The sequence below is a fragment of the Mya arenaria genome, chromosome 11 (genome assembly GCF_026914265.1).
Source record: "Mya arenaria isolate MELC-2E11 chromosome 11, ASM2691426v1".
Lineage (NCBI taxonomy): Eukaryota > Metazoa > Mollusca > Bivalvia > Myida > Myidae > Mya > Mya arenaria.
This window is the reverse complement of record NC_069132.1, coordinates 43,028,630-43,053,576: the sequence shown is the minus strand read 5'-3', so window position 1 is coordinate 43,053,576 and position 24,947 is coordinate 43,028,630. Positions and strand designations below refer to the sequence as shown.

General features: G+C 34.3%; 2 protein-coding genes across 15 annotated transcripts in view; one reads left to right on the top strand and one right to left on the bottom strand.

The window, feature by feature from the left end:
• Positions 1 to 4,108, top strand: part of LOC128207571 (centrosomal protein of 170 kDa-like) — a 111,921-nt gene extending 107,813 nt beyond the window's left edge. For all 11 annotated transcript variants that reach the window (XM_052910590.1, XM_052910589.1, XM_052910588.1 and 8 more), the window contains one exon: positions 342 to 4,108. In XM_052910590.1, the coding sequence (XP_052766550.1) occupies positions 342 to 553 (212 nt within the window). In that variant the 3' untranslated portion in view covers positions 554 to 4,108. The remainder of the gene's footprint in view (positions 1 to 341) is intronic.
• A 5,116-nt stretch (positions 4,109 to 9,224) lies between these two features.
• LOC128208839 (apoptosis regulatory protein Siva-like) lies at positions 9,225 to 23,477 on the bottom strand. 4 transcript variants are annotated; one of them, XM_052912465.1, is made up of 4 exons: positions 23,288 to 23,477; positions 22,166 to 22,387; positions 21,874 to 22,021; positions 9,225 to 14,420 (listed from the first exon to the last, which is right to left on the bottom strand). In XM_052912465.1, the coding sequence occupies exons 1-4, from the start codon at positions 23,403 to 23,405 to the stop codon at positions 14,336 to 14,338; spliced, it is 573 nt and encodes a 190-aa protein (XP_052768425.1). In that variant the 5' UTR covers positions 23,406 to 23,477; the 3' UTR covers positions 9,225 to 14,335. The 4 variants fall into 4 exon arrangements, with proteins under 4 accessions (XP_052768425.1, XP_052768426.1, XP_052768427.1 ...); XM_052912466.1 differs by having other exon boundaries at positions 9,225 to 11,916; XM_052912467.1 differs by having other exon boundaries at positions 23,324 to 23,477.
• Between the last annotated feature and the right edge of the window lie 1,470 nt (positions 23,478 to 24,947).

The following is a 24,947-nucleotide window of genomic DNA, read 5'->3' as shown; positions in this document are numbered from 1 at the left end:
TGCTGGCGTCAATATTCCCTAAAAATTATTGTTAAATAATTCACCTGTGGAACACAAGTATCTAACATTTGCTGAGGGTGAGTGTGGTCATGTGTTATAAGTGTCTGTAAGCCAATCAGCTTTTGTCACATTCAAACTAAAAGAAATTAGTATAAAATCACATTACTCATTCTTTTGTAAAAATATTTTCTTAAGAGCAAAATTTATCTAAAACTCTGAATCATTTTGTGATTAAAATAACAAAACTGAATGGAAAAATCTTGATAAGATGAAAATCATAATAAGCTGTAGAATTTGGTTCTTGATATGAATTGCCCTAATTATTGTTGTTGTTATTTCAGTAATGACGGGAGTGCTATTCCCGGACGATGCATCCAGCCCAGACACAAGCAGGGAGAAACAGGAGTACATGATGGAGATTGAGCGAATCAAAAACGAGCTAGCTGGCTTTCAGCCAATAGAAACGCCTCGTGATGATGTGTGGACACACGCAGAGACTGCCTCCATAGAATCGGACTGTGAAGAACTTGGCACAAATACGGAATACTACTGAGCTTAATCATATGAGTGTTTACCAGTATTCCCAAACTCCTTAAGAGGCAGCGAACTTTCCAGATGCCAGAAACTACAGTCCCTGACGCAATTTTCTGATAAGGGACCCCCTACATTCAGCATACTGAGCATCACTGGGACCCCCCACCCCGAAATCGGAATACACTTTAATTTTATGTTGATCATAACATTGGACCCCATAAAATTTAACTAGACAAACCCCAATTTGTCACCCATGAGGGTTCTAGGATCCCTAGTTGAAACTTATGGGGAAAATCCGGAGGAAGTGCAGAATTATTAGTTAAAACCCCATTTTGTTCTCAGCATTTTCAAAAATGGAGTTTTAAGTGAATTTTATTGGGTCAAGGTATATTTACCAGTGATATTGGCCAGTCATCAGTTGTCAATCAGGCCAATAATTGTTATAGAATTATATATTGTAAATCTTATTAAAGGGTGGCATTATCCAATGGATTCACTGAAAGTTAGAACTCCACTACATGATATTGTCTTAACCTGCAATGATAACTTTGGTGACTCCATCAATTTTGTCATTGGCTTAAAACGCTGAACATACAAAATACAATATTTTACAATGGAAATGATTTTGGAATGGATTTATCTTCATATGATAATATGAACAAAGACTTTTTTGCCAATACTGTTTTGTTATATTCAAAGCATAACATTCAATACATTGCTTGTGACACAACTTTTCTATTATATACAAAATCCAGAACAAAACCTGTTGTTCTAATGGTGGGCTGTTTGTAATTCTCAATTGAATCAATGCAATTCTTTATATTGTATTTAGATGTGCAATGTTTAAATCATGCTGATAAAAAATTAAAAATGATTAAGTACAAAATTTATTTTGCTTAAGTTAAAGAATATTTAAATGATCTATTTTTACACAGGTTTCTTTTTTTATTATAATTATTTATTTTTTTAATATATAATGACAAAATAACAACTCTGTGGCCAAAGTTCTAAAAAAAAATCAGCAGGCACATCCATCCCCTTTCTCGTTTTTGGGACATTCCTGTTGTGCTCCTAACCCTGCCCTGGTTGTTAAGCTCCATCTCTGCCAGCTTCTCAACAATCTCCGGGATTATTTTCTGCTTCCGCCCTACCAGCTCCTTTCTTATTCTTTCTCTTTCCTTTATGATTGACCATTGTTGCAAATTCAGCTATCGACTTCTCGAAACGACCTTTTTTTTCCACAAACTTCTTCTTCATTGCCACATCTTTCTTTGTAATGTTCGTTACGGAGAACTGAGAGCCTGTGGTCCATTCTTTTAAGATGGTCACAAAATTAACAAGTATTGAAAACTGTATGAAGGTTGATCCCATCCAGAAAGTTTACCTAGAACAAAGGCAAAACATTCCAGCTGGGGTTAACAAAAAAATCCAGTTCTCATAATGTGCTGTCTAAATATCGACACTTGTTTCTCATACAGCGTCAAACTTGCCGTAATTTTGCAGAGAAAAGGCATTTGAATGTATACATGAAGCTGGATACTGTGAACAAATGTGTTTCTTAAGCCCATCGTCAACTACAGCAAATCTATGTATAGTGTTGACATTCGAGAACCATTGTCATAGACATGAATAAATGGAAATAGTTGTTTAAACATACCCGTGCTTTATTTATTGGGGAAAGATTGTTTAAACTATGTCACCGTAATGTTCAAATATACATTTCATCTGATTTAGGGCATATGGCATTCTTTAAATTGTTGTCATATTTGTACCATCCACATTTCGTACCCACTGAGTATAGATTACAAAATTACATTACTTATGTCTTCCTGTAAAAAATTGCTTGTTTTCTGTGTTTCAACGGCTTTTACACTAGAAATAAATCAACCCTTGGAGCTAGCGAAAACACATTTACATTTTTTTTCTACATGTACTGTTCTTTTGATAAGTTAAAGGCATCACTTTCTCTTAAAAGATTACTGTGTATCTATTACAAAACCACATTAAGATTTTTTTTAACTTCAAGTGTAAAACAAAATTTGTTAAATTTCTTGAAAAAAACTAATTCTTTAAAATTGTGTTTTCATTTGTTTATTTTTAAACTGAAGTTACAATATTTTAATTGCAGAATATCACTTTTTTCCAGTGAAATAAAACAGTTATGGAAATTGTTAAATTTTAGGAAAAGGTACAATTTTACCAATGCTTATGTAATTTGGCCCCTGATTTACCCCCTCAAAATCTGGTTTCTGTCACCTCATTTTTTTAGGATTGCCTTATTGGCTGCATTACTGAAAACTTATTGTCATTACGTCACTTTATAAGATAATTGTATGAAAATCCCATTGTCATTTAGTTGGTATGAAGATATATACCCTACCCACATGTAATTCAACATTCCGTAGATACAATTTTCTCCTTGATATTCTATTGTTGATCTGAATGTATTGTTAAGTAAGACTGTCGCTAACTGGTTTAAGAAAGAGAATACAACAGCTTTGGGCATTCTCATTTGTTTGTTCATCTGCCAAATGTATATCAAGGTCAAAAAGCTTGCCACATTGTGAAATAATGCCTGTTTATGCCAGAGGTATCAACTCTGACAAGGGCCCTGTTTCAAAAGAAATCGAAGTTGTATGCTGCTTAAGAGTGCTTTGGGACACCCATCAAGCTATGGGTAGAATATAGACAATAAAATTTATTACAATATTTTTCATTGAAACAAAGTTTATGCCATAAACAGGGCAATGCCTGGAATTTTAAGATCTTAAGCATTACGAGTTTTATTGAAATAGGTCTTCAGATGGTGACATTTATTTTATATATTTATATTGTATGGATAATAATATAAATATATATTGAAAAAATACCATCTATGGTCGATACAGTCTTCTATAGTTTTCAACTGTATTAAAATTTCTGATTTCACAGACAGAAGTTTATTCATCAAATATTGATATTATTCGTTTTATTTGAATTAAACCACAATCCAATTTGACAAAATATCATTTCAAACACTAAAACAGAAATAGTGATATACAAGTATTTTGATAGAATAAAAATATTTCTGAGGTAGAATTTGTTAAAATTACTAGTAGAAACAATTAAGGTTTCATCTTAATTATGATATGGATAAAAAGATATATTGAAACACATCTTGCGCAATTGGTACAGTAGTTAGTCTTTGTGTGTAATACATGTATTTCAGCTCGTTCGACCATCTTGCAGTCAGCTTAAAAAATGTTAACTGTTTTCGTGTACCTGTTCTTTTGTTAATCTGTTTTTAAAGGTAATGATCTGTTTTTGTGACATATTCATGCAAAGTTTAGTTTCACTGTTATACAGTATGTGCTGTTATTATGAGTCTAGAAAGTCTTTATTATATGTGAAGTTAATTGTGACTGTGAAGTTTACTAGTTTTAAGAAATTACAATTTTATGTTGCTAAACTGTGATAATATTAGCTTATTAATTCATGTGTTTTCGTTTTTTTGGCTTCAAAAATTATTTGATATGTTTTTGAAATATAGAGGTAACATAAGCTTCTATGTGGCGAAATAAACTATGAAAATATATACTTGTTGTTTAATATTTGTTGTATAATCCATCGCAATAGTTTATACAGAGGATAATTGTTTATTTCAGTGTTTAAGATCGTAATATATTTAACCCAAGTGAGCACCAAAAGTTATATTTCAGGAGTGAGGTAGCCATGAGTGAAATATTTACTTTTCATGTTCACGAGGTGAAATAAATTTGTAAACTTACACTCAAACCAACAATTTTTCTTTTTATTATACATTGTTTTCCTAAAATGGATATAAGATGACATTTAATAGTAGTTTATTCAGAAAAGACGTGTGCCAATTTAATACAAACGAAACATCATTTCATAATGATGTCATTGAAAGTGTGTGCCAGTCATATGCTCGCTGTCGTTCGAATTGGAATAGAGAGCAGGCTAAAAGAAAATGACAGTGAAACAAGAGGCCCAAAAGGGCCTATGCTCTACTGGCATGGCTTTTGTGGTCATATCAATCCACAGCATGTATGTATGGGTAAAAGGCAACAGACATATAGTTTATGTTTTGTGTTTGGGTTACCTGAAAACGTAGCACATTCAACATCTGAGCCCAGAAAGTATTGTAAGCAGATTAGTTGCATGAACTATTTTAATATGTGCCAAGTAAGTCATCTGACAAAAAAAATGCTTTCAAAACGGTACTCATAGTAAAAATTTCTGTAGTTTTAAAAGTTAAAAAAAGTTGGTCAAAAGGTCAAAGTCAAGGGCATCCTAGGACAAAATTGATCAATTTGAACAAACATTCACAATCAATTGTGCTGAGATGGATGCACGAACACACAAAAAGATTTTGAAACCTTTCCAGATTTATGTTTACCAAACCTGTGAACCCTGGGTGTGGCCAGTAATGACACCAGGTGCATAACTTAAACATTCACAACCAATTTTGTTAAGATGAATGCACAAACTACAGAACTTAAAGCTAAAAAATGGCCTTTGGGCTTTCAACAAGAACAAGGCAGAGTAATTCACAAAATCAACTGCAGAAGCAAAAGGCAAATTGTCTCTCAAAATCCTAGACTTGCAAATTGTCTCCCTTAACTCTAGACTTGAATTTACATTCCGGGGCATGACAAGCGATTTATTGCTTGAAACAGCTTGAGCAGTTCACTGGTATAGTACGTACAACATGGTTACAATAATATACATCTGATCAAATCGTTTTCTACGAAATATTAGTTTTCAATTGTAGCATTCTGTTAAACAACAAACTATATGAAAAGATATCATGGGTCAGATTAAAAACCAGAGATAAACTTCGCCCCAACAATAGAGTGTAAAATGCTCTGGAAAACTGTTCCCACTATATCTTAAGACTTGCCATATAATATACTTAAAATACCACATACAATATGCCATATATCTGTACATTTCTCTTACAAATTCATATCTAATATTGTAAAACAACATAAACTTGAACCTGATTGCCTGAAAAGTTGACCGTTCAGATCGCTGTCGAGCGTAGAACTAATCGCCACGAACATTATCCCGCCTAAACCGCAAACCAATAGCCATTGGTCACCTGACTTTTACACCCGATTAAACCGTGCACTAATATTTGCGCGCCAAAATGTTAAGACAAAAGTTCTGCGCTATACTACGTAACGCACAGAACTAGTAAGTCTGAACACTTCTTTTACAAATAACAAACACCTTTGCAATTTACAATTCGCTCATGCAGACCTGGCTAGAAATAGAAAGCATTTCTTTAAAACTTTCATGGCCCATAATTTAGGCATTCATGGGCGGATCTGGCTGGTTTTCGAAAGGAACCGAGCTCTAATGGATATCTAGATACTGTACAAGTTTCAGTGAGATACAATCAAAACTGAAGACTGTATCGTGTTCACAACCAATTGTTTACACAAATGCATCTTTTTATACTATCAAGGGCCATAATTTAGGCATGCATGGGCGGATCTGGCTGGTTTTCGAGGAACCCAGCTCTAATGGATATCTAGATACTGTACAAGTTTCATCGAGATACAATCAAGACTGTATCGTGTTCACAAGCAAATGTTTACAGACACACAAACGCACGGATGCACATACTACGTACACATTACCATCGCATAAGCTCTTCTGGCGTTTGGCCAGTAGAGCTTAAAATCAAAATGTTATTTCACTGTTTGAAACAGAGAAATATTATGTTTATTTTTATTATAAATCATCGGGGAAAAAAAATTAAAAAATACTTATTCTAGCTTGATTGCAAAGACATTATAATACCTAAAACTACTGAAGACATGTGACCCTAAATTATTGTATTCAAGACTGTACATGAGGGTCAATTTAGGTCCATTCCTTAACTCTTCATGCATGGAATGATTTTAAAATACAAAGTCAGATTTTCATTGTCCGCTTCCATAGTTCTTTAACCAACTAAAGCATTTTCAAATAAAATGGTTGTTGTTGTTGTTTCCCTAGCTGATCCAAATTCTGTTCCACAACATTTGACCTTAGTATATATGAAGTGTATCATGGGTGTTGTGTCGATGAGGTGAATTAATTTCACTCAAATTCAGGAAGGAGATAACGAAGATGACATGAAATCTATGGCCCCAGCCTTTGACCTTGAGCATGGGGGCCTCCAGTGCGGGTTCCGACTGTCGAGTAAATATGGTGGACATTTTACCTCAAGTTAAGGAGTTATGGAGTGGACATGAAATCTATGGCTCGAGCCTTTGACCTTGAGCATGGGGGCCTCCAGTGCGGGTTCCGACTGTCGAGTAAATATGGTGGACATTTTACCTGAAGTTAAGGAGTTATGGAGTGGACATGAAATCTACAGCTCGAGCCTTTGACCTTTAGCCAGCGACCTCGAGTGTGGTTTCTGACTGTCGTGTAAATATGGTTGACATTTTACAAAAAGCTAAGAAGTTATGGAGTGAACATGAAATATATGGCTCGAGCCTTTGACCTTTAGCACAGGTGCCTTGAGCTTGTGGGTTCTGCATGTCATGTAAATGTGTTCGACAATTTACCAAAAGATTAAGAGTTATGGAGCAGACATGAAATCTTTGAATCAAAACTTTCTTTTACTGACCGTAACGTTGAAGGGTTTAAGGAGGTGAGGAGCTGACACCATTGCAGTGACAGGCTGATGGACATCCACGCTTAAAAGAAACAAGAGCTGTCTAAATCACTTGACAAATGCCCCTGATTGGGCCATGTCTGACAGATAACCATTATTAGAGCACAAGCTATGTTTGTAAAACCAATTATCCAATTAGTCAATTCACATTAAATGACTGAGGGGTGATTTAAGGTTATGACTAACATCCCTACAAGTTGTGTAGTAGGTAGGATAGAAGGAGTTGATAAGTTATAGTATCCAGTGAAACATGTATGCATTATCCTGACAACGATGAATTAGGTAAATAGATAATTTTAAGTAAAGACAAAAATCATTAGAGATCTACAGGTTATGGCAAATCTCTCCTGAAGTTTATGGACCTTTGGTCCTAGTCTCTTCATTTGGATTGGTCAAGCTTTTTGTGTACAAGGTCACTTGGACCATGACCTTTAACCTACTGATATCAAGAATAGGGATCTTTTGCTGGTCATGACCAACTTCCCTGCAGTTTGAGAAAAATAGGATCAAGCATACTGTGGTTATCAATTTGACATTTTTTGTGTGTAAAGTCACCACGACTATGACTAGAAAATGAAATGGGTCATTTGCTGATCATGACCAACCTCCCTACCAATAATTTGAGGATGATAGGACCTAGGGTACCAAACAGACAAGCTTTTCTTGTTAAAGGTCACCACGTCTGTGAAATACAAAGGGGTCCAACCTATCTGCCAAGGATCTAGCATACTGTGGCTATTTAATTTGACAACCTTTCTGTGTTCAAGGTTACCACTGCTGTGACCTTTGACATAAAAATCAAAAGAGGTCATCTGCTTGTCATGACCAACATCTTTACCAGGTTAAGGATGATAGGACCAACGATACCAAATGGACATTTTTTTTGTGTCCAAGGGCATCGCATCCATGACCTCAAAATAAACAAGCTGTGTGTAGGACCAGTAATATACTGCTTGAAGCCATTATCTTGTAGGAAGAGGTTGACCTAGTGACCTATTTTTTTATCACATGTGACCCAGTTTTCTATTTTTTTATCACATGTGACCCAGTTTAATCATGTCAAAGAGTTCATAAAGGAAAACATTCTGATCAAGTTTCATGAATATTAGACCATACATAGTGCCTCTAATGTGTTCCTAAGATTTTTCTAAGATGTGAGCTAGGATTTTTACCCCACGTGACCCACATTTACAAGCGGTCCATATTTCATCAAGGGGTACATCCTGACCAAGTTTAAATATAATCAGACCAATCATTACCATGATATGGTTCCTGACAAGATTTTTCTAAGATTTGACCTAGTGACCTAATTTTCGATCATATGTGACCTTCGATTCGGTGGGGGATAATAAGGGTCCAACCTCACTGCCAAGGACCACTCAAACTGGTAGTAATCAATCAAACAAACTGTATGTGTTCAGGGTCACCATGATCCTGACCTTTGACATCAAAATCAATAGGGGTCATCTGCTGGACTTGACTAACCGCCTTACCTAGACCTTAGGCCAAAGCCAACTCTAGTTTATCAATTGGACAAGGTTTAGTCTACCAACTGACTGACAAGTGCATAGGAATATACCCCCAATTCTTTGAAGGGGAGAAAATAATAGTTTGCCATTAGTGTTCTCTGCATTCAGTCTATGTGTAGAATGCATGTCCTGACCACTGCATGTTTAAAGGTCGAGGCCGCACTTTAATTTTTAAGGTCAAAGATCAGATAGCTATTTTTGTGTAGGCTCCCTTACTCCAGAGCGCTAGTTGGCTGGATATCACACTTGGTTGAGACATGGCTTTTAGGAAGTTTGGTAAAAATTGGTCAAGAAACACTCAAATAACAGAGCAAATAAGAAAGTTTTACAATATGAATGATGAGGGAATCAAAATGATCCCTGTCTGCCATGTTATACTTACAATTATGTGGAATTCATTGCTAACTGATGTGCTTCAGCTACCAGACAAGGATCATTAATTTTCTCAACTACGGCAAGTGCTACAGTCAACAGAAAACTACACAGTTATTTGAATTTTTATTCAAGTTGCAGTAATTTGAAATGAATTCTTCCAATTTTCAATAACAACAATAATTCTATGATGACAATTGCATAAAGAAACAAAGCCATTTTTTTATATAATATACATGAACATTCGAGAACAAATATTCATACTGTATTAGATGAAATAAGTTGTATACATGTAAGCTTGAGACCATATTCACAAATCAAAGATGTCCCAGGGGCCATGTTTTATTCAACGTCTTAGTTGTATGTGCTGTGTTTTCGCTATTTTGCTCTATACATTTATGTGAATTGAACATCAAGATAGTATTAATGTATAAAACAAAAGTGGGAAAAATAAAGACAAGCAACTAGTTGTCATCTGTGATGATCCTACAGATTTCCAAAATAGGAAGTTACAACTAAGTTCAGAGATGAGCATCTACCCCACCAGTAAAATAAAATTTGAGTGGGGCAGGTAAATATATTTGCCAAATGTACTAACAATGATTCAGCTGCAAGACTTTTGCAATGTCTGTTGAACTTAAACTAGACTTTATTGAAACTGACCCCTGTTTATCTATTTTACGTCAAGGATACCAGCTCTATGACACTATGAAAACTATTATTTTGAAAACGTAAACAAGCTACATGTAAAATGGTTTTGGTACAATGATATAATTATGATATTAGTTTACATAGGTTATACATTCAAAATCTAAACAAGATTTCTGATCAAGACAGTCACATGTAATACTGAAATATGGTTTAAAGTGAAAAGGCTCAATATACTTCTATATACAGGGATGTAATTGCCGGACAGCTGAAGGGCTGAATCCATTTTGGCCAGCAGTTTGGAAGCCACTTTAAACCCCTATGGGGATGAAGCACTCTGCCATGGAAACAAAATGAGCTTTTTAGAAGCCTTCTTACGGCTCTCCTGTTTTCCTGGCTTTAAATTTGAAGCTAAATTGAGTGTCAATCATAATGACAAATAAGGAAAAAACCAAAAAGAACAAGTGTACTTTTTTGTTTTGTTCCAGAAGCAATCAGATCAGAAGTCCGCAGACAAATCGCATTCCTGTACATTGTCATCTTGAACTATTTCACTTTCAGCTTGAACTATAATTATCAATGATTTACATGTAAAATAAAGACATGATTTCAAATCAAAAACTCACAATTCATAATGATATACATGTACAAGACACTGCCACTGTGTGCATACATTTGATGTAATTCATTGTTGCATCAATTTGCTGAGTAATACATAGGATACTTTGAAAAAATATACAATTAATGGTACAAAAAATATTTACAAATGAAAACAAATATATGTGAGATAATCTGCCGAAACCCAGCCAGGTGAAAATGACAAAAAAACGAAAATTTTGTATTTACAGTTTTTCAAACATGCTGGGTTTTTTAATCATGACAGTGTTTTATTTTAACTGTTTCTATGTAAATTGACGTACTATAACAGCTGTCATGCTTAAAATTCAGCCGCATGAAAAAATTATTGATATCTTATTCTTTCATTACATCAATTTCACCTGGCCTGGGTTTTTTTGCAGGTTGCATCACATATGTAGATAATATAGTACAACAAAATACATTTCACCTTCATACGAAGTATCAACGTGGACAAAATTGCACACACTACATATACATGTAAAAATAACATAAATAAATGGACCAATTGCTCTAAACTATCATTAAGTTCACAACGTTAACAATGCCATCGTTGTTAACTGTTTTATCCATATAAGTATATAAGCATGTTATCTTTTTAAAATTAATAACAGTGGCATGTTAACAACGGGATTAATGACATCGTTCTCACCTTTTAAGGGTGAATATTTAATGATGGGCTTATATATTCAAATAAAACAAGTGCAGCTGAAACTGTTGTCTCAACTCTGGTTAAGAATACTGCAGATCATAAGTGTATCTGTGAAACTTACAGAGAAATATTGATTTGAAATTTAACAATTATGACGTTTACAACGTTGTTAACTTTAACGAAGTTCTGAACAATCGGCCAATTGTTGTTAACTATGTTGTTAACTTTAACGAAGTTCTGAACCATCGGCCAATTGTTGTTAACTATGTTGTTAACTTAAACAAAGTTCTGAACAATCGGCCAATTGTTGTTAACTATGTTGTTAACTTTAACGAAGTTCTGAACCATCGGCCAATTGTTGTTAACTATGTCGTTAACTTTAACAAAGTTCTGAACAATCAGCCAAGTGTTGTTACATGTAACTATGTTGTTAACTTTAACGAAGTTCTGAACAATCTGCCCAATCAGTGATTTTATTTAAATGTTAGCGAGTATGGCCACTTTTAAGATTAGTGTATATTAAATAATGTATAAAACAAATGTTAAGTTAAGGTAATAGAGGTTGCGAAATAACACAAGTCGTGTTTGTTTCTGTATGAATAGCTACAAAGTTTCATTTGAATATCTTATATTATTTGACTTCACTTGTGGCCAAGGTCAAAGGTTTTTGAAGCCAACAATAAGAACAGCGCTAAGTCTATGACAATATGTAGACTTTTCAAAATACATGTTTTCTTTGAAAAACAAACAAGTTAAAAATGGAACAAATTCATTTGGAATAGTGGAGTTGTTTGGTCAACAAGAGATGTCCGTCACATCAATGGACACAGCAGTGCAGACAGAACGACCTCTCTGTTATTTCCTCATAGCTGCAAAATATCCAGGAATTCGTATAGAAAAAATATCAATCAGCAATGTTTTTTAGAACATTTCGATTTTCATTCTGTATAAAAACACCAATTCAACATCTATAATTCAAACATAACAAGCACCAATTGGTCATTCAAATATGATGTCAGTAAGTTAACAAATATGATGTCATAAAAGGTATCATTTGTATGACAGGTAAGAGTGGTCGAGTTGTATAGGTGTCCGACCCTCACTCAAGAGGTTATGGGTTTGATCCCAAGCAAGAATACTTTATAAAGGCCTATCGAAAAGAACATACATGTAGTACTGGTTACTGCCTAGGAAACGGACTTAAGAATGATTCTCAATGGGGCTAAAACCAGTCAGTATTAACCAAATGTATCCTAAAGCAGGCCAAAATCTGCCCATTTCAAAATTTAACAATTTTTATATTATTTCAAAAACCGAAAATCAGGTATACCCCCCCCCCCCCCAAAAAAAAAACGCATACACATTAACAAAAAAATCAACACAAAAATTACCTTAGAAATTGTGTAAATCAATTTGTAAGTTTTTAGCCTGGTTTTCAAAAGGACAGAGTGCTGCAGAAAAAGGACAAGGTGCTAAGGAAGAAAGGGCACATTGTGCCTGGCAATGAAGATTTAGAACATTATGAATTTCACAAAAATAGTAGGAGTTATACTTAATTGAAGTAAGTAAGTAGGTTTCAACTGCCAAATATGTCAAGTTTGAATGAATTTATAATAATATTTTAAGCTTTAATCAGAACATTTTTATTATTATTATTATTATTATTATTATTATTATCTTAAGCCTTAATTTCTATGAAGCCAGGAGGGTACACATGCTGGTCTCCATGAGGGCAGAAGGGTGCTACCAAAAAATGACAGAGTGCAGAACCCTTCCATAACTCTTTAGCTAAAACCCTACATTTGTGAAACAAACTTAAACAATGATGTACACTGCATTGTCCATGGGTGTTGATAAGCTTTTACAATAGTGAACATTTACAAATGTAACAATAAATTAACAAACAATTGCACAGCGTACGCCAATGCTTATCTTAAAAATCCTCAGTTTAAAAAAATGGGCATACTTAATTATCAAATCCAGAGTTATGGACCTTGATACAAACATGCAGTGCTCTAGCCAGGCTTTGAAAAGGGCAAGGTGTTAGGTCAGATAGGGCACTTTTTATGCGCATTAAATGAGCTTTAATGGGGCACAGTTTGCAACGTGAGTATTCAATTCATTGTATGCAGGTGTTGTAACTACTTTCAATAATAATAGTTTGTTATCAATACCGAAACTGTTATCTTTACTTAAGTGTCAAAATTATGCCTATTTTCTATTTTCATACTTATTTCTGAAATGTCCAATAAATATAGTTAATAATCATCCAAGGCAGCTCTGTCAAGCAATAGGGCACAGGGGGAGGGTGGTGGGGGCATAGTTATAGGCAGCAGGGTATCGGAAAAGGGTAGCAGGGCACTCCACCCTACTATTTAAGCCTAGTTGGATCACTGCATGTTTGTATTATCACTGTGAATTTGTGCAATAAGTTTTATGTGAATATCTTGGGCACTTTTTGAGGTATTGCCATTGTAAACAATTTTACACGATGCCAACACCAAGGTTATGACAATACTATCTCCAAAAAAAACAAACACATTAAGATGATAATTAACATTTAGTAAATCATAAAAGCCATAACAAAATAAGATAAATGATAAAATATCTAAGCATTAAAATATTACATCAAACTATAATGCATATAAATCACGAAAATTATTAAGTATTGCATTCCTTGACCACATTTTAGTGGTGCTTTTTTTCTTTCTAACCCTTTATAGCATAAATAAAAATAAAAATCAAATAACGACCACCGATGTGGCTTAACAAAATTTGATTGTGGGTATTTTTTGAGTCTGTTGAAAAATGCTTAACAAACAAAATATTAATCACGGGACTTATGATCATATGTAAGATATTTGGATTGTTAAAAACTGAATGAAGTTAGGTTTTACCCTGGATAAATACAAAAATGTTGTGATTTGATTTAAAGAATATTTTTAACAGTATCAAGTTCAACTATATATTAAAAGTATAATCTTCCATTCTTAAAATCTTTAAGTCAAAATATTAACTATTACAAGAGAAATTAAATTAGAACTTTGTTAAAAAGTGCAATCATGTTAATAGTATTATTAAAAGCAAAATAGTTTTTAAAAAATGCATAAGATGTCTTCAGTACAAAATTTCATAAAAAAACATTTTTTAAAGTGTGAATTTAGTATGCAACTTGATGAAACATATTATCAAACAAAACAGTGATGAGTTAATATCGAAGATGATTAGTCTGTGATGAGATGAAATGATCGATGACAGGGTGGGGTGAGAAATGACACGTGGGCGAGGTCACCACCCCACAGGCTGGGTGTAGGGGTTCAGACTGCAGGCACATCTCTGACAACACCAGCTCGCCCTTGATGACATGTCCGGGCTGTAAATAACAACAATGGTGTGTGTGCATACTAGACTCAACATCACCCAGGGCATTAAAACTTTAAATACTTACAACATTGCTTCCAATAAGAATTTAAAATTGAAAATATGAACTGCCTAGGTATCAGTTTTGGAATTTTTTTCTCTGAGAGTGTAAGTCTCCCAAACTGCAATTTATCATAACTGTTTTGTTAAAAATTGAGTTATTAGCAACTCCATGAATTTATACTAAAGAAGAAACACCGCAATGCGACGAAACCAGGTTTTTAATGATTGACAGAAGAACTTCAGCCTGTGTCTGTTTTTCTATTTTTAGTAACAGTGACCTTGACTCTAGGGACCCCAAATGCAATCCATTGAACGGTATCCATAAACTCTTCCTTTATACCAAGTTGGGTCAGGATATGTCAACCCTAATTTAAGTTATTCAGTTTCAACCATTTTCCTATTTTTAGTAACAGTGACCGTGAATCTAGGGACCCCAAACACAATCCCATGAATAGTATCAATAAACTCTTCCTTTATAGAAGGTTTGGTCAAGATATGTGGACCCTGACTATAGTTATTCAGTTTCAACAATTTTTCTATTTATAGTAACAGTGACCTTGACCTTGACCCTAGGGACCCCAAACACAATCCCATGAAAGTATCCATAAACTCTTCCTATAGACAAAGTTTGTCAAGATATGTCAACCCTAACTAAAGATATTCAGTTTCAACCGTTTTTCTATTTTTAGTAACAGTAATCTTGACCTTGAACGTAGGGACCCCAAACGCAATCCCATGAAAGGTCTCCATAAACTCTTCCTATAGACCAAGTTTAGTCAAGATATGTCATCCCTAACTAAAGTAATTCAGTTTCAACCGTTTTTCTATTTTTAGTAACAGTGACCTTGACCTTAAACCTAGGGACCCCAAACGCAATCCTATGAAAGGTAGCCATAAACTTTTCCTATAGACCAAGTTTGGTCAAGATATGTCAACCCTTACTCAAGTTATTCAGTTTCATAGGTGAGTTTGACGCTGCCTGGTCGCCCGCCCGCCCGAACAACAACGTTCGTCATTCTAATAACCAGGTTTCATTATGTGAAAACCTGGTTAACTAGTTCAATCTATTTGAAGGCTGGTTGAAAATGTGACCATAAAAGTAACATTGACACTAAGTTTTGTATATATAGGTATATTTAACAGGAAGTATCGCATTTCAATATAGGTTTTATGATAAGTTTTTCTTCTAAGTCTCACCACTTCTCCCTAATTTGACTGGGGGAGAAGTTACTTTGAACTCTTAAAAAATCGGCTTAATGAGAGCTCTGATGTATATCTTTGTAGTCAACACTTTCACTTAAGAAGCATTTGTAATCATCAGTTATAACAATTAAACTGCATGTTTTCGTACAGAAGTTATTAAGCTTGATTAAGCCAGTATGTGAAGAGCTAACAGCATAACTTTAGGTCTATGATCCTTAGGTAGGAAAAAAGACCATAAAAATATCATGTAAATTTTATTAGTTGATATTTACTTGACGCTTTTAATAAGCATTTTAGATGGACTATCCTAGATAAGGCTGCACTTAATGTTGCTCTGTGATTTTACTTTTAATAGATTTCCTTGTGTGAGATAGTAGAAGAAAGAAAGGCCATTCTTGAAAAATTTATGTTTGCTGAGAGAATTGAAAATGTTTCCCGATTTTAGGTTAACAACCACCAATTTATGAGATGAATTTGTTCATTCCCTGACCACAACAAAGATGGGTACCTGCTCGCACAGACCTAGTAAAATTCACGTGCTCATCATGTTTTCGGCGTGAAAAAAAAAACGCAGGATTCTGCGTGACTGGGACTCCCACTAGCTAAAAAACTCCAAACTCAAATTTATACATGTATGTCCCAAAGCGATTTGACTTGCAGACTTGTGCTAAAATTGTTTCCTGTTTCATCAAGCAAAATTGTTTAAGTACTTTTGTTCTTATTTTGGTGATGGAATCTTTTGTTTGAGCTGATTCTTTAAATTATGTTTGTGTTTAATTGTATTTCAATCTTTCATCATTGAATAAATGAGCTGGAAGGGTATGCATTACATGTTCCCACTAAGAAAAAACCTGTAATTGTAAGATATAGTTTGTTTGATATAAAATCCATTGCTAGGCTATACAGGACCAAGTTTTAAAAAAAACTAACTGTTGGCCTCAATAATGAATGTTTTTCAGATGAGCTATAAATACGAAATATGTAATTGACTGGTGATTACTCCCTCGAGTATAGAGGAAGTGTTTTATTAATGAATATTGTCGACAAACACAACTGTAACATGTACTTTGTAATGATGATTGGATGCATCGGGCTCATTAGCTCCACTGGCCGAAGGCCATGGAGCTTATGTCGTCACAGATTGTCCGTCGTGAGTGCGTGCGTGCGTGCGTGCGTAAACTTTTACTTTAAACGACATCTCCTCTGAAACTGATAAGCGGATTTTGACAAAACTTCACAGGAATGTTCCTTTGGTGGTCCTTTACCAAAATTGCTCAAATGGTTCCGGTCCATTGCACAATATGGCCGCCAGAGCTAAAAATAGCAAAATCTTTAAACGACATCTCCTCTGAAACGGATAGGCAGATTTTGATGAAACTTGACAGAATTGTTCCTTGGGTGGTCCTTAACCAAAATTGCTCAAATGGTTCTGGTCCGCTGCACAACATGGCTGCCAGGGCAAAAAAATAGAAAAACCTTTAAAGAACATCTTCTCAGAAACCGATGATCAGATTTTGATGAAACTTAACAGAAATGTTCCTTGGATGGTCCTTTATCAAATTTGCTTCAATGGTTTCGGTCCACTGCACAAGATGGCCCCCAGAGGTAAAAATAGAAAAAACTTTAAACGACTTCTCCTCAGAAACCGATGATCGTATTGCAATGAAACTTGACAGAAATGTTACTTGGGTAGTCCTTAACCAAAATAGCCCAAACAGTTCTGGTCTGCTGCACAACATGGGCACCAGAGCTAAGAATAGAAAAAAACGTTAAACTACATCTTCTCAGAAACCGATTATCAGATTTTGATGAAACTTTACATAAATGTTCATCGGGATGCCCTTTAACCAAAATTGCCCAAATGGTTCCGGTCCGCTGCACAACATGGCTGCGAGAGTTAAAAATAGAAAAACCTTTAAGGACTTCTCGTCCGCAGTCTTCATGAAAAACATTTTAACCTACTAGCCAGTTGGACTAGCATAATGGCATATTTTACTAGTCCGAATGACAATCTAGTAGTCCGACTATTTTGCCACATTATAAAACTGTATGCTTGAGGTAAATACCTATTTCAATTGAGCAGCTTGCAGTTTGAGTAAACATTTCTTTATTATGATGCTCATGCAGTGATAGGGAGTGACATCCTTCTGTTGGGAATAGTGCTCCTTGTTTTTCAGAACCTATGGGTACTATGTTAAAACAAAAGGCATCTTGCTTGAATAGACTGTAATAATATCAACATGGTTAGAAAAGAAATGCCATGCTTTAATAGCTTTGATTACATTTTACTACTGAATTACCTCCCTTTAATAGAAAAAAAATAATGTCTTAATTTTTCACGTATAGCATCTTTAAATAATTTTTAAACAATAATAATTTATGAGTAAACATATAAGCATAAAGTTCTCACAAAAAGATCAATTTAAAAACCTTACATTTATACATAGGAAAGTATATATAGACTGAACATTAATTTTCGTTTAAGTGACATTCTGAAAGTTTATGAAACAGCTATTTTTAGTAACTTAAATGGCCGAAAAGTGTAAGTGAAACACCAAGTCGATTCTATCTCGTCAGTTCTTGTTCAGGTTAGATATTTGCTTCATAATCTATTCAGATTAAATGTTAACCGATGATCAGATTTTGATGAAACTTGACAGAAATGTTCCTTGGGTGGTCATTAACCAAAATTTGTTAAATGGTTCCAGTCCACTGCACACCATGGCTGCCAGAGCTAAAAAATAAAAAAAACTTTATATGACTTGTCTTCGAAACCGATGACCTTTTTTCGATAAAACTTGACAGAAATGTTTGTTTGGTGCTCCTTTACTCAAATTGCCCAAATCATTTCGGTCCACTGCACAACATGGCAGCCAGAGCTATTAAAGTAAAAAAATTTTTTAAATAACTTCTCCTCAAAAATTGATGATTGTATTTCTATGAAACTTGACGAAAATGTTCAGTAGGTGGTCTTTGCTTGAACCTTTTGGCCAGTGGAGCACAGGCACTGATGTTCCTCTTGTTTTTATATTGACATCATGATCATGGAAAATATATTTGTGTTTACTTTTGTTGCATGTTGATGCATTGAATTAAACCAATATAAATTATGTGCTAGACTTGCATCCGATTTTTTTTAAAATAGGCCAGGGAGGGGGAAGGGTTACATTTTTTTTCTTTAGTGGCTGTTTTACTGTTGAAGATGTGTTCTTACTCTCTCTTGTTACATAAGGGACCGTAGTCATATGTTTTTAGACAAACCACAAACACCATCATAACAATTCTCATTTTTTGCCACACTTCATTTTGTAAATAAAAAAAAAGTACATTTTACAAACCATGAGTGAGTCCCTAAATTAAGTATAATGATTTTATCAAGAAATTAAATACAAAATATGATTTTGTGTTGAATAATTGATGTTTTCTTTAAGCCCAAAACCTAACACTATTTAACCCTCCCAGTCTATTCGACAGCTTTCTTTTTTGTTTCTTGGACAATTAAATTTTCCAAAAAATGAAATTTGAAAATGTTTTTAACACATGGACTTACCAGTTCAGTGACCTTGTTTTGATGCATTGACAATTATGATTGTATCAGTTTCTTAATGTGGACGAAAGTAGGTTGACAACTACATAATGTGTTATTGTGTGATAAGACAATAGTTTTTATCTGAAACAGGTGGACAAACAAGCTATGATAAAGTTTGTTTGTAAACAAGTTTTAGCCCTAATATGTTGCAATGAATAAAACAATTGTTACTAGAACATTGTTCACATGATTCAGGTATATATATATATATATATAGGGTTTAAGCCGGGTTCTAAAAAGGACAGGGTGCTAAGGGTGCACATTTAAACAGGATGTTAAGAACTTTTAACATTGTGTTTGACAGAATATGTGAGGTTTTGTGTTTAATTAAAGAAAAAATAGGTTTTAACTACCAAATATGTTATGTTTATTTGTATTCATAATCATATAAATTTTAATCAAAACAAAATAAACATTGATTAACTTAAGCATTTATTGTAAGCAGAAGGGTGTCGATGAGGGCAGAAGGCGGCTATCAACGAAGGACATGGTGTACTGCAGCACCCTTCTATATGTCTAAGGCCTAGTCATATTCATAGTGTACTGAATTGGGATTTCATGGAAAAAGCCTGAATTTTACAGGCCCGAATACAAAGTAACAAACCTGGAGATTTGTTTATATTCACAAGCTATTTTAAACCACAAATTATGTCCGAATACTAATATCTCCCTAGTCAAGTACAAATAGAACTGGTAAATGGTGAATTTACATCATATGATTTATGAGTGAACATACAATGCAGGTTTTGACACATCTTTCACTCATTTAGCACCAGGAAGATAACTCAATAATAGATCTCAGATACTGTTCATTCAATAGATTTCATACTTCACATAGTTGTTAATGGCCATCACATAATAAGGTTACTTATTACCCTAAATACTAATTTTGGCCCTTCATCAACGGAAAGTTTGGTTAAAGTTTAAGGGCAACTTTAGGTTTGAATTTATATCTCAAATTATGTTCTTTCCAAGGACTTCATACTTCACACAGTCATTCAAGGCCATCACACAATTAGGTAAAATAACTCCATATTAATATTTCTTACAAATTATGGCCCTTGATGTATTTTTTTTTTAAATTTTAATTTTGCTGTTTTGACAGGCACATTTCTAAGACAATGCAGCGTCTAGTCGAGCGCGCTGTCCTACAGCAGCTCTTTGTTAAAATAGGAACTAATTAAATATTATGCAATAATGTTACATGTAACAAATTTCAAATAATTTCTGTAACAAGAAGCACATGGACTATTTTTAGGGCAATGAAGAGACACAACCTCAAAATTTGGGAAAGCTGCATGATTTCAAAGGAATGTTGAGAGTGAAAGATGCCAATAGATTGATTATGGGGATTTTTTTTATATCATAGCTGTTTCCTTGGCTTTTGATAACTAAATAATTACATCATGATGCTGTGTATGTAACTGTTACTAATATTAATTATATACATGTAAAATAAATAAATGAATAATGATAAACACAAGTGTTTATAAAGTAGGCAGACATTGTCATATATAAGGTAGTACTGTATATATATATGTATCTAAACTTCCCAGCCTTCACCTTTCAGAAGTTTTCTTGAATATTATGGAAGTTTTTCTACTTCCAACGACTCAATTTTGGAACTTTTAGCTCATTTTAGGGAGTTACCGTATATACTTCCCTTAATGGAAGCCCTGCTTAAAAGTTTGTATTTAAAATCAAATTACTCTTAAAACTTGAAGAGCTTTATTTACTACTTATTATTTTGTCTTCACTTTGTTCATGAACATGTTAAAACTCCAAATTGTATTGTGTATGAACTTCTTTGCCTGGTAAAAAGTGTACATGTGTTACTTTAGTAATTGAAGGACTTTTAGACCAAAACACATCAAATTTATAAAGAAGACTAGTTCATTCCCTCATCCAATTCTTAATGAATCCATTATTGAATTTGTGACTATTTGAGTAAGAACATTTCTTAACCACTCAAGTATCAAAGCAAAATTGCCCTGGTAACATTATAAGACAATATGATCTGAGAACTATACAATCGTAGAAAATGATGTGAAAATACTTAGATGATTCAGCCTTTGCCATGAAATAAAGATTTGAAATCTCTCTTTTCAACAAGTTCTGCTTATATTAAATGTTCTCAGATGACATGAATGTATTAATGAAATAATAGAAAGTGAACAAAAGAGTGAGAGGGTGAAAATGAAAGTTAAAATAGCAACTTAACAAGAAAGCAAACTATTAACTCTGAAAGAAAAGCATGCATTGCCCAATATATATGCAAAAAGCTACAGAAACATGGTCAGTAGCAAAATATTTAAACATAAGCCACAATGTTCCATAGAAATTCACAATTCACTAGTAAAAATATAATTAATATGAAAAAATATCTTAAGTATTATCCAAACAGTCTCAAATATCTCAATGGTAGGCAAAGTTTGATTCCCAGCGGCCAGCCTGCAGGTCATATATTATGTGAGTTTTATTTCTGGTCACGAAAATAAATAACTGTATTGTCCCTGAAACTCTAATTTCCCAAAAATTTAAGACCACAAACTTACACAACATCATACTAATTGCATGTAAAAGTAAGAAATAACTAGAAGAAATTACTTACTTCATTACGGAACAAAGCTGACAGAAGTTTCCCTGACAGGACATACATGGCCGTACACAGTCATAGCAGATGGACTTGTCACAGAAGCCACAACGACTCTGGGACGCAGCCTGGCCCTTGCAACATTGACAGCTTGATACCCCAGTCGCTGAAAAAGTTTTACATGTGTGATGTTATTTGCAAAAACCCTGCGACAAGGAGATATTGTTTCTGTTTAACTTTATGTGGTATAAACATGACATGTATTTCAGTAAATATCATAATCCATGCCATGCTTCCAGATGGTCAATACCTCTTCTGGCATTCATGAGAGCATCAAAGGCATTGGTGGGTTTGTTCTCTGAGGCCATGTTAGCGAGCTGGCCCGAGGGAGTGATGTGCAATTGTCGTGGACACTCTTCCATCTGGTCATCCATTGCGATGTCATCTCGTACATAAATGTCATTGCAGTTGGCATCTTTTGGTACCTCAAAACTTCTCTTTGATCCACTAAACAGCAAATCTCTGGTGCGCTCTGAATGAGAAAAACAAGTTCTGCGTAGGATTTAACTTTTTTTTATTGCAACAAAAAAACCCAACTTATTTTGGATCACACCAAGCACATATCTTGTCAAGACAGTTTTAATGTGACTCATTCACAGAATACAAGTTCTGATTATTTATTCCGAGCACATTACTATTGGACTTAAGTTGCGATTTTCAACTCTAAAATCTACAGAAGTCTTAGACAGGCTGTGCACCTATTGAACATGATATGAAATAAGCTGTTATTACTCGTGCCATAAAAGATATTTTGGGCATGCACTGTTGTGTGGGAAAACTTTTTAGCTACACTGTTCAAAGTTCACTACTAATAATTTCTGAGTTACAAAAAATGTTTTTTTACGACTATGACAATAATTCACCTTCTTAAACTCTGCTGAGATATGGCCCTGAATTTAAACAGACCAAACTGAAATGGAGACATAAACCGGTATGGACCTACGCCAAGATAGGACCCTATTACGAGTATAGGGAACTTTTTTTTTAAAATTTGGATTTGTTCCTTTGGCGGAGTCGCCAAAACAAAAATCGTCAAAGACTCTGAAATGGATGTTTATATGGACTAGGCCCCTATCATCTGAATTGAATAAGCATGATCATTATCCATCTGTGCAGAATTGTACGCTTAATGAAAACAACAGTGTAGAATAAGTTATTCTACACGGTTGTTTGGTAAAGCACAGAAATGTCAAAAACATCGGAAATGTCAACAACATCGGATATGTCAAATAATGTTTGGCAATTAAGTGAAAGCTCTGGTGTAACATTGCAAGTGTCAATGTATCACCCTTATCACTTGAAAATGAATAACAATGACTTAAATTACAATTGAAACAATGGGTCAGCAGGGACAATGACAATGAATGTTTACCATAAACACTTTTCATGTTTTGGTCTTTTGCCACACCTAGATCAACTTCTTTTTGTGCTACATGCTGCTTCAATTGAAGGGGAGAGCATTCACCGAACGGGTTTCTTCTTTTTGGCATGGTCTATTGTCATTTAAACATTAATAAACAAAACGCGCTATTTTTTCGGGTCGAAATGTAAACTTCCGGTGGTGAAACGCATGCGCAGTGAATTGACCTAAACGGAAATATACAGGAAAGAAAATATGCGACACACAACAATTTCGCTTGTAGTCCGTGAGTCGATCTGAATATCAAGGTACAAGATACATTAATCTTTATTTAAAGTCGGGTATATGCTAACAAAAAACATTAGCTCAATGAGCTATTTTCCGACATGAATAAAAAACATGCACAACATAACAAAACATAACACTGAACTGGTGACCTGGATATAAAAAGTTTTAAATCGGTTACACATTGGAAAGAAGAAAAATACTATTAAAGTAGTTTTGAATTATAGTCATTCAGACAATTACAAAAAGTAAGATGGATTACAGCATTGTATACAGTATTAAAATGAAATAGTTGTCCCGGCTGTATGGCCAGTCTACACGTGCACTGTTCCGCTAATTACATACCACTGTAAAACGGTTAGTTCTTTCCAGAGTATAAATTAAGGCTGGGAGTTGGAATTTTGTTTGTCCCATATTAAGAACACTTTAAGTAAACATTCTAAACAGCAAAGATTGTCAGTAACGTTATGTGCATGGGCATTACAGCATGTTATAGCAGTGTAGTTGGTAAAAAATGTTATAAATGTTTGGGTTTTTTAATTTAGCTCGTCACTGTCTTTTTTATTAAAAGAGAATCCATTTACGGACCAACAGGCAATACAATTTAAGCTTCTTAGACATCCCTTCGCCTATAATGATCAAAGGGCGTCTAAGACAGCGTAAACCATATCTTAATCCAACGTTCAGTTTAAAAGCTGAATTTATGCACGTTTGTACTTGGAAATATATATGAGACTATACCTTTTACAACTTCTAATTTGTTAGATAAATACTTCATCTTAAAATCAAAATTCAGCGCCAGTGCTTGGATAGCAGGAGCGGCGATGCGCCCCAAAAATTCGGCTGATATTGGAGAAAAACAGCGAGTTCATAGTAATGCCTTTCGTAATGTTCTATTACATATCATGCTCTGATAAATATGACATTGAGTCGGTGTCCATAATTATATTTGACTGTTGTTTAAGCATTTGTTGATCAGTATCGGAAATTCAGTATGATTCAGTTTAATATCTTTTGAAAGCTATCTTTACCTCAGTGTTTTTAAAAGTTTTAACTGACTTTTTAAACTCTTCATTGGGTATTATATACTATAATGGCTGTAGCTGTTCAAAGGGGAGTTACCCATGACTCTATACTTGTCAACATCAACAACATAACAGGGCAATAACCGTAACATGGAATCAACGAATATGACCAATATCATCATTTTGTATTTTAAGGGGGAAATGGATAATATCGCCTGTTTTGGAGATTGGACTAAATAATTGTCTTTTATTTTAGTGTTTTTTTTTTAAAGTGACAATACAATCCGTCATTTACGCTAGTGGCAGATTCGTACATTGCACGCGACACGTCGTCGTGTTTTTTCGAACACATGTGGCAAGTT

Bases quoted from the DNA above. Each gene is read 5' to 3' on its own strand.
- LOC128208839 (XM_052912465.1), bottom strand. From the start codon at position 23,405: ATGCCAAAAAGAAGAAACCCGTTCGGTGAATGCTCTCCCCTTCAATTG. The intron at 22,022-22,165 runs GTATTGACCATC...AAACTTTTTCAG, and splicing joins TCTCATGAATGCCAGAAGAG to CGACTGGGGTATCAAGCTGT. The intron at 14,421-21,873 runs GTAAGTAATTTC...TGTTATTTACAG, and splicing joins CAGCTTTGTTCCGTAATGAA to CCCGGACATGTCATCAAGGG.